General features: G+C 38.1%; 2 protein-coding genes across 4 annotated transcripts; one reads left to right on the top strand and one right to left on the bottom strand.

Annotated features, from left to right (window-relative positions):
• Window positions 1-57: 57 nt before the first annotated feature.
• LOC135141833 (protein patched) lies at window positions 58-13,853 on the top strand. 3 transcript variants are annotated; one of them, XM_064073345.1, is made up of 5 exons: window positions 58-935; window positions 5,471-5,997; window positions 7,412-7,892; window positions 7,947-8,561; window positions 11,887-13,853. In XM_064073345.1, the coding sequence occupies exons 1-5, from the start codon at window positions 819-821 to the stop codon at window positions 13,684-13,686; spliced, it is 3,540 nt and encodes a 1,179-aa protein (XP_063929415.1). In that variant the 5' UTR covers window positions 58-818; the 3' UTR covers window positions 13,687-13,853. The 3 variants fall into 3 exon arrangements, with proteins under 3 accessions (XP_063929415.1, XP_063929416.1, XP_063929417.1); XM_064073346.1 differs by lacking the exon at window positions 58-935 and adding an exon at window positions 3,324-3,504; XM_064073347.1 differs by lacking the exon at window positions 58-935 and adding an exon at window positions 4,299-5,310.
• Window positions 13,802-19,977, bottom strand: LOC135141836 (very long-chain-fatty-acid--CoA ligase bubblegum). Its single transcript, XM_064073351.1, has 8 exons — window positions 19,477-19,977; window positions 16,803-17,010; window positions 16,621-16,755; window positions 15,528-15,723; window positions 15,373-15,474; window positions 14,924-15,321; window positions 14,037-14,875; window positions 13,802-13,985 (listed from the first exon to the last, which is right to left on the bottom strand). Exons 1-8 carry the CDS (start codon window positions 19,496-19,498, stop codon window positions 13,912-13,914), a joined length of 1,974 nt encoding a protein of 657 aa, XP_063929421.1. The 5' UTR covers window positions 19,499-19,977; the 3' UTR covers window positions 13,802-13,911.
• Window positions 19,978-20,042: the final 65 nt, after the last annotated feature.

Raw genomic sequence — 20,042 nt, 5'->3', positions numbered from 1 at the left:
GCCGTCGTCGTCAATATTATGTTAATTTATTAACGCTTTAAACAGTTTTATATTTTCATTCTAAACGAAGAGCAAACATCAGTCTGTGTGAGGTAAATCGTCATTACAATCACTGCATAATGAAATAAAACACTTGAATATATTAGCAGATTAATTACGTCCGCGAGTTAAGTACGTGAGGAATTAGCAGCATTTTGAATGGTTTTATACGGGGTGGTGTCGAAGAGATGATTTTTTGATTTGTAAAGGGTAAAGTGTCGTCGGTCGAAGTTTATCGGTCCGGGTAGATGGATGAAGTCTATTACCACGGCCGTATCCTATGATGGTGACAAAAAAAAACATAAGTAATGTAATTTGGAGAATTTACATTCTAAACATATACTGTGGGTGGTCTTCGTTCGGAGAAACTCGACGCCGGTCGCCTGTAGAGAGCGACCCAAGGCATTGCGATTACAATGAACGGCCAACAGCTTAGCAGTCGGCTCCTCAGTGTACGAGCACTCGAGTACCAACAGTTTACGAGGCGCTGTTGCTGTTGCTCGTTGAGCTGCGTGTCACCTTGTTGTTTATTTACACCACGTTAAATGTCTTTTGGTCCGCCGTTGTGTGTTGGTGCAGTGAAGTCGCGAGTCGAGTTCGACGTTTCGACCCCCTCCGGAAGAGGTTTCTGGCGGCAGATGTTGCACCATGCCCGAAATACGCGCTAGGACTATAGGGTGGCTCGCGAGGGTGCTTGCCATGGGCGCAGCTGCCGCCCAGTGCCGTGCTCTGTGAAATGCCCGTTTTGGCGAGGGCCCGAGCGCGGGCCTGACCCGAGGATGGCTTCCACGGCGCCGCCGGAGTCGCCGGACCTGGAGAAAGAGCGCCACGAGTCGGACCTGTACACCCGGCCCGGATGGGTCGACGCCGCCGTCGCGCTGGACCAGCTGGACCAGGTGAGGACGATAGCGCGCCGGGCTGGCCCGCGCTCCGGACTCGGGCGGACGCCGGCCGGCGACGGAGGCGGCGCCGAGGCGCCGGCGCCGCCCGAATCAGGTGTGATAGATGATTTGGGCCAGACCTGATTGCGGTCTGGTGGGCGATGTGCCGTGTTACGCTAGCCTTGGTGGGACCACCGGGTTAGCAGCGTGTGTGGTCCGCAGCTAGCTTAGCTGCTTAGCTTACCTGCCCGCACCCCGCGCACGACCGCGCCCCTGCGGCTCCCCCAACCGCCCCCTCCCTTATTCTGCTCATCGCTTATCTGTTTCCGGAACTAACTACCCTTATGCCGCGCTACGACTACTACATACATGCACTCACGCACTTCCACGCGGACTAATAATACACAACCTCAATCAGAAATAATCCCGCCGGCAGCGGCATCGGCATCGGCAGGTCACTCATCCAAATCTCGCTCCGAATCTTATGACCTACACAATTAATTATAACCGACACTTAAAAATCTTACAACGTGTCTAGCGCAGACAACTCATACTCGATTAATATTCCGAACACTCTGTTACGTTTATGGAATTGGAACAATTCTTTATTCACGATGCACGGTTTAAAAGGAAATGCATTTACCTCTCGTTTAAAACACCAGACATTCATTACTTCTAAATTACGTTTTTCCATTTAAGTGCATACGCTCTGCTCCCAAATCATAAGCGTACGCGTCAATCAAAAAAACTATACCCAATACTTATTTTTTTACGAAATCTGTTTCTATTATATTTATTTCTGGAGCGGTCAACGTACTGTCAAATTATAAACTCGACGTTTTATTTTTTGCGGCTGAATATAACACGACAATTTGTAATTGTCACGTCCGTCTCCACATTTTCAAAGAATAGAAAAAAATCAAAATCATGTTGACAACTACTTCCCTCGTTATCATTTTACTATTATTACCCCGAAAAAACAAGTACGACCTAATAACGCACCCAAAAAACCCAAGCAATCAGATACTACCTACCTGAAGGGATTGTGCTTTAGCCAAAGAAACTGACCCTCAGCCGAAAAGATATCTTACAAACATTTTTCAACCGTGTCTTATGTCTTGACAATACGGCTTTCACAGCCGCCACTAGGTGGTAACTTTTCAAACATTTTCCCCAATTTCTCAATTTTGCGACGGCCTTATAGAAAACTTGACCTTGGAATTTATCAACCAGACGGGCATTATTGCTCCCATGATGGCAGTTTCCCCTACGCCCATGATAAGTCAGTTTCAAAAGAGCCGACCGTATTAGTAAGACCGTGGTCGTTACCCGATTAACGATCATTACAGCCATTGAATCTTTTAACACTAAACTTTCGACTTCCTACAACTATGTATTAAAACTTCCATAATCTTCCTGTTCGGCGTGTTGTTAATATGACACAACGACATTCAGCAAAGATTTGCGCGAAATTATTTATGTAAATAAGATTATGCAAAAGAAGCCGAACGCGTTACACGATACACTAAAGAAGTTTGTACTCGTCACCTCGAAGGTTGTTTATTTACAAATGCGAAGGCAAATTATTGTTGTTTTGATGTTTTTCGCACACATTAAAGCTGTAGGATCATTTTTCAATGAAACGGGTGACGTCACTTGACGATATTTTAGGTGAAGTTGGCTACACCTGAAGACTTCTTCCTGGAAACGTAAACGTAATCAGAAGATTTAGAATTTTTATTTTGAACAAATTGCAGATACAGCGAGGAATTTATTACCGGCCGATAAACTTTCCTCTTTTAAGTTTTTATCGGGATACTAGATGTTTAAAAATGGTTGCATTGATGACCCCTGCGGAGACACTTCCGTTCGACAATCATGTCTTCATTTATAAGTTTTTCACAAAATGTGTACTCTTTTAACAGAAATATTCCACACTTTCGCAAAATACGTCATTTTTATTAGTTCCGGTACAACCAAAATTTTCTACTGAATAAAGTGTTGCATAGTACGTAACTGAGGTTAATCGACACTGGCCATTATAATTTCATAAACTACGCGCCGGGTGCACGAAATTGAGCCAAATTAGTTGACGTCATGCCAAATTTCGAAAAATAGAAGATCGCTATTTAAGGCTAATTTAAGCAAAATTCACTTGTAAAAACTAAAAAAAGTGTGTCGTTTTTTGTTTTACGCGACTGTTAAATTTATGAAGCCCTTTGTCTTTTTTGACCCGACGTTGGCAAGATTAATTTGTTAAAATCGTGAGTTAAATTCATCAAGAAAATATTTTTTCACCTGTTACTTTTGGCAGCAGTCCAACTGTTGGTAAAATAAATTATTATTTTTCTCGTGTTTGTAGTGCTGTGATTTATTCAGCTAATTAAAAATTAAAACTAAGACAATGACTTTTATCATTCAAATACAATGATAATTGAATAATGTATTAATTAGAATGTCAATTTAAAAATCATGCGTCATGCAGTTTTAACTCGGCGTTTGTTCAGAGATGAATACTATTTTAGATAAGATTGTCGAGAGTGTTAAAAATAAGAACAGATATGATTGTATTAAAAATACAAATGTAAGTAGCTGACATCATTCTAATAAATTAATTTTAAAAGTAAATTTAACAAACAACAGTCAAAATCAAATGTACAGTATGTCTCATTGTAAAATTGAGTTTGTATTTTTTAAAATTATGGTTTAATGTTTTACTCTCCTTGAAAACGTTTCAGTCGTGAACTTGAAAGAAATTTTGTTTATTATTATTAAAGAGTGCTTTATTTAATAATTTTTTGTGCTTCGGTATCAAGTAACATAAACAACTTGCAAGTTGCGCAGTCTGTTTTTCTGCGAAACTTGGCAGTTAGTTGGAAACAAAATATTCTCATTTTGATATTTTGCAAGGTCATAGTAGGCCAATAATAATCTTGGGTTAATTTGACGTAAACGTATATGTAGTTTCAAAACAAAATTTCCATTTTTAAATTAGTAGTTTAAGGTTTTATTAAATGTGTATCTGCTACAGTTCAAAATATAGCAGTTATGAGCTAGTATTTAATATGGACAACGGCAACGTAAATACGATTGTCGTTAATTTTAAGAATTATAAATTAAGGTGCATATTGTATGTCTTTGATATAAATGAATATGACGGATATCGTCAGGTGTGAGCTGCATAAATATTAGGTGGAATAAATATGTACATAATAATTTACAAATACGAACATCTGTGACAGTTCCATAAAGAATAATGTTATAATGTACGACACGTTATCCTTTTTAAGAATTGCAAACAACTGTAATTGTACTTATCTAAAAAAAATAAACGATTGTAATATGTTAATGAAACAAAAACAAACTAATTCAGTGCTTATTACAATGCACAGATTATAAGATCAGATCTATACAAATTTAAACATTACTTTAATATGACGCTATCACGTTATAATGCTTATGCAAATTTTAAAAGTAATACGTATGTCGTGCAACCTAGTTATTAAACTAATTTAAAAATTTCAAAAGTAACTTCGTTTTTTTAACTTTGGTGTTTTCATTTCTGCAATCGTCATCATTTTTTGCAGTGGCGTGAATCGGTTAACCTTGTATTATCAGTTCTTGACATGAAAAAAACAACTGTTTATAACTGTTTTAATGAATGTTCGATTTGCCTATTAACGTGTAATATGCTGATAATGGCCTTACATACTTTTAAACTTGTGTTATGAAAACTTCAAAGATAAAATTATCATACGTATTTATCGTCGAGAAAGCGTATGTAAATCAGTATCCAAAATTTAAAAAATGGTTTCAAATCTTAGAGATAAGATCTGCTATGACTGCAATAATTTTTGACATAGTTGCATTATTCGGTTAAATTAAATCATTAAATAAGGCTGTTCTTAGTGAGGTTTACGGGAAGCGTGAAAATAGTATTGAATTGCTTATGTGGTCAGAGAGTGACATTAAAAAAAGTTTTTGTCAATATGGTGTATTGAACGAGGTAGAAGTAGTATATCTTGGCAAAATGTGTGTGACATTTAAATAATTTGTATCGCAGACTACAGGAGCCTTTTAAACGACGCTGTTACATCACGGCTATAGTCGGGAAATGTAATTAAGTGGCGCGGAGGACTATATAGTCCGTCCCAAAAGTCGCAATCAATGAAGGAGTAAGATTTGAACGATGTTTTGGTTGCGTGTTTTGCAGTCTTTTTCGTACGAGAAAAGTCGTCTTTTTGGGGTTGCGTGGTCGTGTTCGCGGTGTGCGGGATGCGGTGCGGATGACAGCCGTGAAATATGGAATAGCGCTTGGTATCTGTCGAGTATGACAAGTGATTGGCAATATTGTTGAATCGGAGCCGTGATCGAAGTAATGGCTTGGCCTGTAGGTAGTCTCACTAGCGCTGGACGATCCTTCCTAGAAGGACAGTCTATGCGGTGAAGTGCGGCGGAGATTGCCGTATCCATATGTATGCTACTTGGGTGGTCCGCGTGACGTCAGGCCGCTTCTTGGGTGGTCCATTGCATGGTACACTCTGTTGCAGGGCAAAGCGAGCGGAGACCGCGGCATTCTGTGGGTCCGCGGCCGAATTCAGCGCCAGCTGCGGTCCCTGGGCCGCATCCTCGACACGCACGCCGGCATCTTCCTCTTCGTCAGCGCGCTGGTCATCGTCAGCCTCTCCGTCGGCCTGAAGGGCATGGACATCCACTCGGACATCGAGCTGCTGTGGGCCGAGCCGTCCTCCGGTGTGGAGGCGACGCCGCAGGAGATGCTCTCCACGCACCAGATGATCGTGCAGACGGCCGTCGATCCCGACGTCGACCTCCTGCACCCGCACGGCCTTCTCGAGCATCTGGCGCTCGTGCAGAACGCCACGCAGGTCACCGTCACGATGTTCGACGTCACCTGGCAGCTGAAGGACTTCTGCCAAGCGCCGAGCATTCCCAATTTCGACGCACATTACATCGAGCAAATCTTCGAGCACGTGATGCCGTGTTCCATCGTCACGGCGCTCGACTGCTTTTGGGAAGGCTCCAAGCTGCTCGGACCCGATTATCCTGTCCATATACCGTAAGTTCCGAAATCGCCTGCGGCCACTAGGGTCCACACAAACGAACATCTGCCCTTTTATAAGCGAGACCGAATTCCTACCTACCGCAAGCGTACGCAGAATGCCGGACGAGGAGGATTCAAAGAAACGCGCACATCACAAAAACACACTAACAATAATAATAGGAAGAATTTTTTCAAGCACCACTACCGTTTTTTTTTGACCCTCCGTCTAAAAAAAGTTGAACATTTGCTCATGCACTTGATCAAATTTTACGAACCGGTAAGATGCAAAAGAAAAAATGGAACTTACATTGAACACTAATTAACTTAATTGCAACTGGCAGGTTATTATTAAAGAACCGAATAATTATACAGCGTGTCCGCATATTATGGCACAAATTCAATAAAAAATTCATGAATGGAATTCGACAAAAACACGCGGCTGGCCAAATTGATTGATATGTCAAAATTATGACGTCATCGATCTTTTTTTACTACAGTTTAATTTTTTACTACACACGATATGAAGACGAAGACGTAAATAACGTTGATGTTGGTATAGTTTTAAAAGTAACAACCAGAATTCTCGGTTCCTTTTTTTGTCACTTACTATTACTAAATTGTGAATAGGAAGTAATAGATCTAGATTCTTTCGCATAGAGATTAAAAATGTATGATATTTTTTGGACAACCCTATCTATTTTTACGAATTCTGATTGGCCTTTTTTATGGAACTTTTTCCCAAAAGCTAATAAACGTTACGGCGAACGATTTAAACTGTTTTTAATTGAAATCACTTTCTCGCTTTCGAAAACCACAATAATAAATAATAATCCATTGCGTATTGTATGCATCTTAATAAAAATTCTGGCCGTGATGGTGCAAAATGTACCTCAGTTTGTCAAATGAAGTCAACGCCAGAAGAAAGATTAAAATCATGGAATGCGTTACGTAAGGAAAAAAATATGAAGGCTATATTTATGAAACTTTTTTTTACTGGCCCGGTCGGAGTTATTACATCAACGCTTTTAACGCTAAGAAAAAGAATGTTTCTGTATTTTTAGTCCAAACTAACGCATACTGCGTGCACTGTAATGCGGAAATAAGATAAATGCAATAAAGTTTCATTGCGATAAAATATGTTTTATAACTTAATCAGATTATAGCAAATGATCAAGTTGGTGACCTTGGCCAGGTTAAAATTACAACTTTTTTGCTTATGTGTCACTGAATTTTACGTGTGTGTAATTTACTACAATTGAGCGGATGATTTCTATTAGGGTTGAAGATTAGCGAGTAAAGGCATAGTTACACAGTATGAGTATGTCAAGTCGAACTGTCTTAAATGGGCGTGACAACAACGTCAATAAAAATGAATCTATATTCCGCCATATGTCAGTTCGCCAATTTACCGTTAAATCTGTATTTTTAGATTTGGAACAAGCAACCAAACCAAATGGACAAATCTCAACCCCAGTCAATTCATATCCGAAATTAAGCCAAAAGAATCCCAGTTCGATTACAATTTCTTAGAAGATTATTTCAAACGTGCTGGTATAACCTCTGGATATCAAGAAAAACCATGTTTGAACCCTCGTGATCCCGACTGTCCAGTGACGGCACCGAACTACAATTCGACTCAAAATCTGGATATTGGTGCCGAACTTACCGGTGGTTGTTACGGTCTTGCCGCAAAATACATGCACTGGCCTGAAGACTTGCTCGTCGGCGGCGTAATTAAAAATAAATCTGGTCATATAAAACATGCCAAAGCTTTACAAACTGTTGTACAATTAATGGGAGAGCACGAGTTATTCGAATATTGGTCCGGGCATTACAAGGTCCACCACATCGGCTGGAACCAAGAAAAGGCAACTACCGTACTCAACGCCTGGCAGAAGAAGTTTGCTCAGGTGGGTTGATTTAACGTCCGTAGCGAACGCGTGGACTGATTCGGTGTTTTTCAGGAGGTCGAGCGCCTGACGAAGCTCAAGAAGTCGTCGTCGTACCTCTTCGTGACGTTCTCGACCGCGAATTTGAACAAGATGCTGAACGAGGCGTCCAAGACCGACCTGGTGAAGCTGGGGGTGGTGCTGGGGGTGGCGGCGGTGTACGGGTTGGTGGTGCAATCTCGCCTCGCCGCGCTGGGAGTGATAGTTCTGGCGAGCTCGGCGGCCGCTGCGTTAGGAGCGTGCAGCATCATCGGCCTGCCGATGAACCTCCTCAGCACGCATGTGTTACCTTTCGTTACTGTTGGACTCGCAATGAGAGAAATGTTCCTTATTTTATCGTCGGATATGAGGAATTTGTCGCCGCCGGAAGTGCTACAAAGGACGGGTCCTAGCATCATCTCGGCGGCATTAGTGAATTCCGGCGCGTTCTTAGCGGCTGCCGTACTACCCGTACCGGCGTTACGTGTTTTTTGTTTACAATGTGCGGTACTAGTTATATTCCATTGTGCCGCACTGCTTATTGTGTTCCCTTCGCTCTTGGCCCTCGAACAGCGGTGTCGAAAGACTGACGTACCGTGTTTCCGGAACGAGACCAAGCCCAAGCCTCCCACGAACAACAACAATGATCCGGTAAGTTTTTCCTCGGTGTTCGACCATGTCGGAATTTACCGAAAAAACTTGAAACTTTATACGGCAATTCGCCTACACTGATGTGTGTCTATTAACTTTGCTTTTTATCGTATTATGGTTTGCAATTCACTTAGATTGTTATTAAGAGTTTGCTCGACTAGCCAACATCATTTGCCGATGCCTTTACGACACCGTTATTGGCCTTTTTCTACCTCTTTTTTACTGCGCATCTATTTTACTTCGGCCGTGGAACTTTAATCTCTGTTACTTAATTTGTTTAGGTCGAGTGAAAATATTTTAAATTCTTTACTTTTTTCGACTTCGCGGTAATTAACTTACAGCATACCCGCCATACCAATGCTATGATAAACACAAGTAAAAATATTTATTATATACAACAACAACAACTCACATCTTATAATGATTCCATCCATAATTACAATTCATTATAATTTTTTTTTTTTTTAATACAAGTACACAACATCATTCTTTTATTACATCCTTTGGAAATTTACCTAGTTTTCATTCAGAAGTTCTCAAAATGAACATATTTCAAACACGAATGTAATCTAAGTATTTCGTCACTAAGTAAAAGTAAGCCACAGAATTATTATTGCTAAAACACGAACGTCAAAGATATTTATCTCATTTGCGCCATTGCGCGTCCGACACGCACACTGACCCGTCCTAAAGCGGTGATTACACGTGTCAGTTAAATGCTTGCACCAGATAGTTTTCGAAATATTTGCCCAGTTCCATACTGTATATTTGTGTTTTTTTGACCTAATGAGTTACCAAGATTCCAGAGAAGTACTACATGTTTAAATATATAAATTTTGACCCGTAACACTAATAACGATATTGTGTCCCTAAAATTTCATAAAAGTCACGTATGTCGTTTTTGACTTTAGTAGAGAACATTATTCTTATTGTGTATGACTTTAATAATCCGGATCAGATGACGAAGTAGTGACTGTGAAATCGGTAAACCATTCTATAAATAACTTATGGAGGGTAACTTGCACTTTATTAGCACATAAATGCCACAAAAAATGAGCACTATTATTTAAATTTATGGAGGGGAAATTTTTATTTTCACAATAATCTTAAACTGCATCTAAAATTTGAGTGTGGTCAGTCCACCAGTCTATTAGATTATCGGTCTAATGATGTCTCCAGACAAACGGCGACAGGCGACAGCCAGACGGAAACGGGAGACTAACATTACATCGATGAAATTAAAAAAAACTCACTTAACCTTCAATTTATAATGTGTAATTTAGCAACTAAATAGTCGTTCCGAAAAAAAAATAAATAAATAAAATTCACTTAAAAATATAACGTCACAGTATTTTTATAGCAGCTTTTATTTTAAAGTTATTATAAAGAAGAATCCACATAACTTATCATTTAAGTGGCGTTAAATTAATTATAACCAGTCTTTTCTTCTTCGTACATGTGTACTTTACGAGAGGGCTACCAAGATAAAAAACATCTAAACCAACGTTTGAATTATTTAACATTTAAGGCTGACGGCAAGTGATATTTATGTGCAGTGCATATTGATTAACAACGTGTGTCAAAATGACGAAACTTCTCAACAAATTTTAAACTTATTATTCAGTGTGGGGATCCACCCTTATGTTCTGGCTAAAACTGAATACTCGACAATTTTTGTAGCGAGACGAAGGCGAGATAAAATCGCGAATGGAAAGCGTGTCATTTTACTGGCGCTAAAATAAATTTTACGATCTTCCACCTTCCAAATGTGGGTTCGTTACGCGTACGCGTAGTAATATTTCATGTGTGATACCAATTTTGTTTCGATGATAATCACAGCTGTCAATAATACTAGCCAGTGCATTCCACTCTCGCCGCAATTAAATTTCGCTCGTAAATTTACATAAAATTGTAAAATTAAAATGTTTATCATCCACAAAAAATGGAACGAGATCCAGTTATAAGCTAATTTATCACAGCAGCTTTCGTAAATCTGTATCTGTATCTGAATGACCATTTAAATTAGTATAAACTGGCATGAGACGTACGTTTCCTATTGCGACAAGGCGGCAAAAGGCAACGCTTGCTGTGAATGCTGCGATACGACGATCATTTATAGAAATTTTTATTTAGACCTGGATATGCCTTTTGATATAAACGTAGGTGCAAAACTTCACATTGTACTAGCTAATCAGTAAGAGCACGAAGTTGCGATAACGTAATTAAGAATTATTGTACTTTATCACAACCATTTATAATAAAATTTGTGACATTATTAGTTGTAATTTAAACAAAAGTACGTATAGACGTATCAGGTCCACGTCACCCTTTTTGTTTTATTTAATTCTTGGATACAGTTAAATGTGTCATTAACCTTGGTTGCAATCGCAAACTAATATCACCACTAATCAGCGAATTATTGCCTGTTATTAAACGCAATTTGTAAATTGTGGCACAGTAATATTTATTTTACAGTATTTTTCAAGTTTTTAAGTATTAAAAATGAAGTTGCTTAGTAATGGATTTTAATTAACAATTCGCCGCTCTTCCCAGTCGCGTAAAATACAATAGCTGCATCTCCTAATTAAGTCAAAGTGTAGAAAGAATGAGGTTATACGGTTACCGAGTAATTAGTACGATGCAGATGCTTATTTTATAGTGGTAACTATTTCATTTTAATTATGAAATAATGAAAGTTGAAATTAAAGAAGTTGTTGTGGTTGAAATTTAGTGTTGATAATAATTTTGTGAGTCAGACGACGGTGATTGCAATCAGGGTGGGTGGTCGTTAAGGGTCATTTTCATTCAACGTCGAGCCCTCACTTCACTACTTGCTCTGGTAGTACTAAGTAAGATATTTATATGTCATCGGATCATAAATATTAAAGACCTACATTTCTCTTGCAACAAATCTGATCTTACCGAGTAGCAATTGGATCAATTAAACTTATCAAGATTTATAAATTTTTATTAATGAGTTTAAGTGGATAAGTTTAAAGATTAATATTTGTGACAAGTAGACTTTTTAAATCCTACATATGTAAAGTAATTACTTACTAATTAATAAGTATTTTTTAATGATCAGCTTATCGTAGCGTGTGGTAATATTTCAACGACATATTGATATATATATATATATAATCCGAAAGTTGTATTAATAGATTATTTGCAAAAAAATAAAGTAGGGATTTACAGTGCGTGTTGTTTTTGTAGGATGTTCCACCGTTCTGCATTGTGTAACATGTCATTAGTAGCATTTTGCATATTTTAAAGTCGTTATTAATGTCCGTTGCCTTCATATTTTTACCGATTTCTTTTGTTACAGGAACACGGCGAAAGCTTGCTCACGGCGGAGGTGATTTGTCAACAGAAGAAAAATTTCCTAACGTGGTTAGTGAATCGTTACTTCACTTCAGTGTTGATTAAACCTTTCGTGAAGGTGATTTTGTGTTTAACGTACGCTGTGTTGATAATTTTTTGCGTTTTTAATGGACTGAAACTAGAATTCGACGTAAGGTTATCGACATTTTTACCAAAGAACACGCAGGAGTACAAATATTTAGAAGCTCAAAATAAATTCTTTGGTTTTTATAATTTTTATTTAGTGACAACCGAGTTGGAGTACCCTCTGAACCAACCGCTCTTGTATGAATACCACTCTTCGTTAACTAATGTACCTCATGTTTTGAAAGATTCCAACGGAGGCTTGAATATGCACGATTTTTGGTTAGCAAATTTCCGCGATTTTTTAATTGACTTACAGGAAGAATTCGATAATAACCGGAAAAATAATTTTCTTAATAACGAAACATGGTTCCCGAATGCCACCGAGAAAGCAGTATTAGCTTTTAAATTGTTAGCTCAAACAGGTATTGTCGAGTATCCGGTCGACAAAAGTCAGATTTTTAAGAAACAGTTGGTAACCAACGGTATTATAGATCCCAAAGCCTTTTACAATTATTTATCTGCGTGGAATAGTAACGATCAAATGTCATATACAAGCTCTCGGGCGAATCTTACCCCTAAGCCTTCTCAGCACTATAGTTCTAAGGCTGAACTTGAATTAAAAATTCCAAAGTCGCGACCTCTTGTTTATACTCAAATGCCATTCTACCTCAAGAATCTGAAAAGTACTGGAAAAATCATAGAAACTTTAAAACAAATTAAAGAAATCTCGGAAGAGTTCAATCAACGCGGATTAAAGAATTATCCTATTGGACTTATATTCGCATATTTTAATCAGTTCCTACTACTAGATCGTTTGTTAGCTGTTCAGTTTTTACTCACACTACTGTCAGCTGTTCTAGTAGCATGTGTTCTTGTACAGTGGACAAAACTTTGGTGTTTTGTACTAAGCGTAGTTATATGTATGTTGTTGATGTGTTTGGTGAATGTAAACGCTTTAAGTGGAACAATAGGTGCGCTCCATTTTATCATAGTGAGTCGAAATATTTTCCTTGTATTGACAGGTTTTTTAAGCGCTTTAGGAAGTTGTGAACGGAGATTGAAAATGTCGTTGGAATTGTACGCCGAACCTATCGTGAAAGGTGATTTTGGACTATTAGTATGCATCTCAGTATTAATAACCTCCCAGTTCGAGTTTATACAATGTTATTTTTTTACCGCCTTAGTTGTATCGCTATGCAGTTCAACCATCAATTCTCTAGTTTTCTTTCCCCTTCTTTTGTTAATCGCTGGTCCCAAAGCCGAATTGTACCATTTAGAACATAACGAGCGAATTTCTACTCCTACGCCTCCCCCTCCACCACCCCCACCCATTCGAACGCCAACCTATCCGAAATCTTCTCGTCGTAGCACTTCTGTCAAGGCCACCCGTGAGCCTAGTCTTACAACTATAACGGAAGAGAGCTGCAACCAGAGTATCGTAGTCGAGCCACAAGTTACTGTAGAGTACAGTAGTCCAGAATCCAGTTCTAGTGGCCCTTACACAACCAAAGTAACCGCCACTGCTAATATTAAGGTAGAATTAGTTGCCCCTGTATATAGACCTAAATGTAGTAAGTGTCACCGATCGAAATGTAAACGACGTCAACAGTGTCGATGTTGTAAGGATTCAGACAGTAGCGACAGTAGTGCCGAGGCAGAACCGTGCCCCAGTAGCTAGCATTTTGTTACCATTTAAGAAAATTATGTAAAATATGTTTATATTGCATATATGTATACTTACCATATTCACTTATTTATTTAAAGAGATGATGTAAGATGGATCTAACTTTAAATTATACTCAAGGTATTATTTATATTATTTTTAAGTAAAGAATATTTTGACAATAGCGTTTTTGTAATCGAACTACAACTAGACCACCAAAATTTCAAAACAACGACGGCTTCAAGCATACATTCTTTCAATAATATCGGAATATTTGGCGGCTACGATGTTCCTTTTCACCTTCAGAGTTGGTCCTAAAATAAACCATTTGAATCAACTTAAAAAAATATGTAGTAAGTTATTACCTAATTCTCCCGTTGCCATAGAAAAGTCAACCGGAAGTATCGACAATTTCTGAATCCTTTGAGCGTTGGATACAGCTTGTTGGTTAACTCTGTCAATCCCATCTTGAAGAGCATGCAGCAATGCGGGGTCGGGCCCGGCTCGCAAAACTTCACTCACTGATTTAGCTGGACAACCTAAACTTTTCAGCCACTCTTGAACGTTTGGAATTAGTATATCTAAAGGTCTCCCACTCTCCGGCTCCACCTCCGTTTTAAACGTGAGCAAAACCGACAAAAATTTTTTCTTATCCCCGACAAGGAATACGTTACTGATGTGGGGCAACTCGGCCTTCACAAGCTGTTCGATGGGTACGGGTGCGATATTCTCACCACCCGCCGTAATGATAAGTTCCTTCAGTCGACCTGTTATATACACAAAGTTCTTTTGGTCTATGCGACCTAAATCTCCAGAGTGTAGCCAGCCTTCAGAATCCACCGCTTCGTCCGTTTTTTCTTGATCATTTAAGTACCCCATGAAGATGTGTCGGCCGTACATGCATATTTCGCCTTGACCGTCTTCCGGGTTAACGATTTTCGTCTTGGTTCCTGGTAGACCCATACCTATTGTGTCTAAACCGAAGGAATCCATGGTGCATAAGGTGTGAGCTCCGGCTGCCTCCGACATACCGAAAGCCTCCATAATCGGTATGTCTAGACTTAAGAAATATCGTTTGATGTCTGCCGCTAGAGGGGCCGCTGCTGACGCATACAACGTGCAACGATTGAAACCAAGAGCTTGCTTAATTTTTTTAAATATCACAGCGCTGGCAATGCAGTAACCCCAACTATTTGAATTGACCCTAAAATCCCAATGGGTTAGATTTGATTAAATTCGCGTTTCGTTTTACCCTTGGATTTTGTTGAGATGATGCTCCAGAGCTTGGTTTTTGGCCCATGACGCTATCGCTTGTTTTATTCCGCCATTTTGAGCTGCCACTTCCATCATTTTTTCGTGCATCTTTTCCCACACTCGCGGGACACCCAAGAATTTCGTTGGTTGCGCTTCTTTTAGTGTGTCCACTAGGGTACCTTTTAACGCATTCGCGTCGGCAAAGTAGGTGCAGGCCGAATTTATCATGACGATGTAAATATCAACGACTTGAGCTGCCACATGACTCAGAGGCAAATAACTCACGAGGACCTCTCCACGTTTTTTTACTTCTAACCGTTCGGATATTGTCAAAGCGTCCCATGTGAGATTGTCGTGACTTAGCATAGCGGCTTTGGGTTTTCCGATGGTACCGGACTAGAAACGACACTATAGAGTTAATACTTGTTTATACCAGAGATAGCATACTGTGAAGACGATGGTACAACATTCGTTGACGGCGATGGTTTTGAGGACCCGTTCCAACTCTTCATCCCCTTGATCTTTTCCGATCGTCAGAAGCTCGGACCACTAGAAGAATCTAGAGCGTGAACAAAACTAAAAAGCAGTTGTGTTCTACTTACACTCAATACATCTGGACTTGTTGGTTCTCCTTCATACTGAACAATGGCTTTCAAATCTGGCAAACGCGATTTTATGGCAAGAATTTTGTCTAGTTGTTTCTGGTCTTGAACGACGATTATATTAGCTTTGGTGTAATTGGCGCAGTGGTAGCAAGCTTCGCTTGAATTCGTAGTATAAATACCAACAGCTATTCCCCTAAAATAAACAAAAAACTTTGTTTGGTTTGAAAACACATCGGAAAGTTTTGTGGTCGGTCAAAATTTTTGGCACAATGCCGCGTCCTCATTGACTAGTTAGCGTTCACCACATTAGTGGTTTCGAAGAAGAGCTAAAATCGTACAATCAATGGAAAACGAAACGAGAAAAATCATTATCGAGGTTAAGGACGTCCTAGACAAGCAAAATGTTGACAAGGTCGCGTTTTTCCTAGCCGCCTTTAAAGGTTCTTATCAGTCACTCGAATTGAATCATTAGCCACTATCGATTGCAGATCGCCCACAGCTTAGACTTATCGCTGAATCAAGTCGCCTATTTTTTAATCCTATAGATCATATGTTTACCTTTGTACTTAAAGTAAAAAACATGAATGACATTGTACCGTGGACATCGATGAGGCTCGAATTTGATTAAAGTCCAGACCGACGCGAGATGCAGACGATAATCAGGAGTACAAGTTTTGGACTTCGCTTTGAGACGTCAGACGAGTCTTATTGAACTTCGAGGTACGAAATAGATATTTTTGATTATTATTATCATCAGTACGAGTTAGAGTCATCATACCGCGTATCTTCAAAACCTGGAAAACTATCTTTTCCGAGAAGGTGATAGACGCGTACAAGTTCCAAGACTAAACTAAGTTCCCATTTTAGAAAATACTAACGTAGATGTACTGATTTCGTTTTTTTGTTACGATTTTCGTTGAAATTGTTTTGTGGTGTTCAGGTGTTTAAGCGCTATATGTAAACAGTGTGCAGCATGCTTGAAAGCCGGATGGTTATCACGCATTATCATTGTAAACAAACACTTATGCTCGTCTAGTAAAGTTGATGTATCAATAAAAAGGTACCATTTACTTATTGCATGAATACGCACCCTGCAAATATCGCAGCAAGATCGGAGATGAACCATTCTGGACTGTTGAACCCTAGTATGCAAACACCGTGATGCCTTTTGAGTCCTAGTTTAATAAACGCCTTAGCACAAATCCTCACTTGATCATAGTACTCCCTAAAATTCCACCTTGATTACCCGGTACTAACAAACGAAATAATTACTTGTAAGTGATCTGCTTCCATTTTCCGTCTTCTTTATATGCGAGTGCTGGACAATCGGGACTGTTGTCAGCTGTGCGTTTCAGTAGTCCAGGAACTGAGATTGGCGGTGTGGTTTCGATAGCTTTTCCACTTTCGGGAATGCGAAGATTGATACGTCCATCTGCCCTCGTAGTCACAATGTGTTCGGAAGGTACGATTTGATCTGGACCTGAATTATTAGAGTGATTCATTGATTTGTATCGTGTAAACTGGTAGAATCAGTACTATCATGACTCGTAAAACTCTAATCACGTAAGTTTCTTATCGCTCTTATTTGTATCGCGATTGTGGTAAATAGCTACGTGTCAACCGAAAAATAGAACATTATGCTTTTTGTTTATAAACGCATCTGTATTATAGTCGGTGCAATAAATTTTCCTCGTTTGTTTATACACTGTGACTAATTTAACAAATGATTTTTGGCTAGGGGAGAGTGGGCTTAATTAATTAACTAATTAATGTGTTAATTTCCGTATTTTAATTACCATTGGATTTTCGGCGTGCAAAACAAACAAATGACTAATTTTTTTATAACGCAGCTCTTGTCAGAGTAATCAGCGAATAATTAACAACCGTAATAAATATCGATCACTTGTGAAAATTATTTCATGAAACACTGATAATGGTTTCAACGAGCGTCAAATTGATACACAAATAATAACAAAAGTAACGGGTCTAATTTCGGTTACTTTTATACTGAGTGTTTGTAACAAAATATCAGAAGCGTCAAAGAAAAATTTGCCCCTTCAATTATCTGTTACGCGTACACCGACTTTGAACTTTACGTCTACGTGTAATTATGTTTACATTGTTGTACACAAAGCAATGTTTGTAATTTACTTCTATTATTTTTTTTATTTGTTATAAGTGCAACAAATTTTACACTTCGAAGTTGGTAGTTAGAGTCATAGCACATTAATTTACCAAGCGATCTCAGTAAAAGTTACTAATAAATGAAACAACATAATTATCTATAAAGTTATACAGGTTCATAAAAATAGTCCAACTTTAAACTTGTTATCAATACTTAAGTCATTTACTTGCACGCCTATTAAAACTGCTTTGTTTATTTCAAAGTTGCATTATTTAAAAAAATTTGCAACAATTCATACTTTATAAGCCACGATTATAGTAACTCTTTTTATTTTCAATGTAAACAATCTGTATGGTCTTGTTTTTCATCAAATTATCAAATTTTATATGTGGTATAAATTACATTTTTATCTTACGTTTTTAATCACATAATATACAGATAAATGACAACTTCTGTCGTACGTCGTACGTAATCTACGACGTTAGTTGGTTTAAACTTATTTTTTTAAGACTTATGACATTAATTTGAAATGACGTCAACAATTTTTTCTTCGCGATCTACATAAGCGTGTGCGCCATTCTAGCACGTTTTTACACACATAATTTCTGAAATTATTGGATCATTGTTGTGAAATGTAAACATTAGAACTATCGTGTAGATGGTAAAATGCCAACACTTTGATAACACTAACTCAAAATTTTGTTAAGTAAAAATATTTAAGTATCATAGTGAAGAATGAGCAACACAAGCGTCAACGCTTTTGTCAAATGACGTCATCAACTTTCAGGGGTACTTGAATAAAGTAATTTTAGAATAGAAGAAATATTAAATGTAGCATAACCCCAAGTCTAAGTTCGTATCATAAACGTTTCCATTAATATTTAAATAACAAAACAGAAAAATAAAAACGACGTGTAAATGATAAGAATTTTTATAAATATTCATGGATGATATCCGTTGGAAAAAGCAGTAAAAATATACTTCCCTGAAGTGGAGACCTACATAAGTTAGAACTCTTCACTACTTTAAAAATATGAAACATTTAACACCGTTTTTGCGAAATCACTACCAGCATTCAGTGGTGTTAATGAGGAACAATCAAATCGTATTAGTATGAAAATCAATGCTCGTCGACTTTGAATAGTGAATAATTTAAAATTTCATTGTTTTGTCAATAGTCCAGTAAATTTTATTACAAAATAAGTCATAAAGAGTAAAAACATCATTACATGGGTCGTTAGCGCCTTTATTCTGATAGAAACTTGCGTGTTTTGAGTTTATGTCCAACGTCATACGAAATCCATAGAAAATTGAATTAGAAGTGAATCGTTCGAGAGCTAAAAGGCCTATTTGCCATGCCATATGTAATAAGAAAGCGCGAAGTGTGCTAAGACGTACGTCTTACTTTGGAAAGGGGCACTAAGCCATCGGAAGAAATAATCTCATCTGAGTATAACACCCAGTGTTAATATATCTATTGAAAATTAGTCCAGTTATACCAACAGAATTTAAAATCGTTAGCAAAGTTATGACATTACTTTAACTTAACAGTTTATCTTAGGTTTAATTATCTTCTACTTGGAAACAAACAAACTTATTACATAATACAAAGGTTGAATCATTAATATCACTAATATACCACTTGCAAACGAACGAAACGTTATGATTATTTACTTTTTTGTGTTAGACTGGATTTGGTGTTTTCAAGTTACTCTTCCTGGAAAGCTGTATATTACAGACAAAAATAATTCATATGCACCTTTGTGGTACAAAAAATTACTAACATATTGTGTTATTTTTGTAAAAAAAAGTTGTACTTACCATTGTGTTGTTGCAATGCCATTGTCAACCGTAATTGATTAAAAATCTGAAATACGAATTCTTTAACTACACAATAAAAATTGAAGTCCGCTTAGCCGCAAGAACGCTAACACCGTGAGTTTATCTAACGTTGCAATAAAAACAGCCGTTCGCATTTACACATATAATTATATAAAAAATTGTTTCCCTATTTTGTTTAACAAGCGATTATTAACACATCGTTGGCGCGTGCATGCAGTTTAACACCTATTTGCTTTATAGCGAGGTAAACTAACCAATCACAGTCAGTTTTGCGTTCCTACTTAAGTAACTTTATCTACAGTCGAATAGGTCGAATATACCACGTTGCTGGTACAAAAATTTCAAAGAAACTACAGCGGAATGAAAAAATCGTAAAACTTTGAACCATCTGGCGTTAACTAATAAAAATTCAATTGCGATGAGAAATGTCTTAGGGTCTCGTTTAACGCTAAATTGGTCAAATGAGATTTTACGGATTCCGGCGATTTGACGCTCGTTTAAAAATTAATAAGTAATAAGTGTGAACATGATAAATGTGCGCAGGT

The sequence above is a fragment of the Zophobas morio genome, unplaced genomic scaffold (assembly GCF_036711695.1).
Source record: "Zophobas morio isolate AGI-343-1 ecotype UQ-CSIRO unplaced genomic scaffold, CSIRO_AGI_Zmor_V1 ptg000044l, whole genome shotgun sequence".
NCBI classification, from domain to species: Eukaryota; Metazoa; Arthropoda; class Insecta; order Coleoptera; family Tenebrionidae; genus Zophobas; species Zophobas morio.
This window is presented reverse-complemented; position numbering and strand designations above follow the sequence as displayed.

Bases quoted from the DNA above. Each gene is read 5' to 3' on its own strand.
- LOC135141833 (XM_064073345.1), top strand. From the start codon at position 819: ATGGCTTCCACGGCGCCGCCGGAGTCGCCGGACCTGGAGAAAGAGCGC. The intron at 936-5,470 runs GTGAGGACGATA...ACTCTGTTGCAG, and splicing joins CGCTGGACCAGCTGGACCAG to GGCAAAGCGAGCGGAGACCG. The intron at 8,562-11,886 runs GTAAGTTTTTCC...CTTTTGTTACAG, and splicing joins CGAACAACAACAATGATCCG to GAACACGGCGAAAGCTTGCT.
- LOC135141836 (XM_064073351.1), bottom strand. From the start codon at position 19,498: ATGGCATTGCAACAACACAATG. The intron at 15,475-15,527 runs GTAAGTAGAACA...AGATTCTTCTAG, and splicing joins CAAGTCCAGATGTATTGAGT to TGGTCCGAGCTTCTGACGAT. The intron at 14,876-14,923 runs GTAAAACGAAAC...TTGGGATTTTAG, and splicing joins CATCTCAACAAAATCCAAGG to GGTCAATTCAAATAGTTGGG.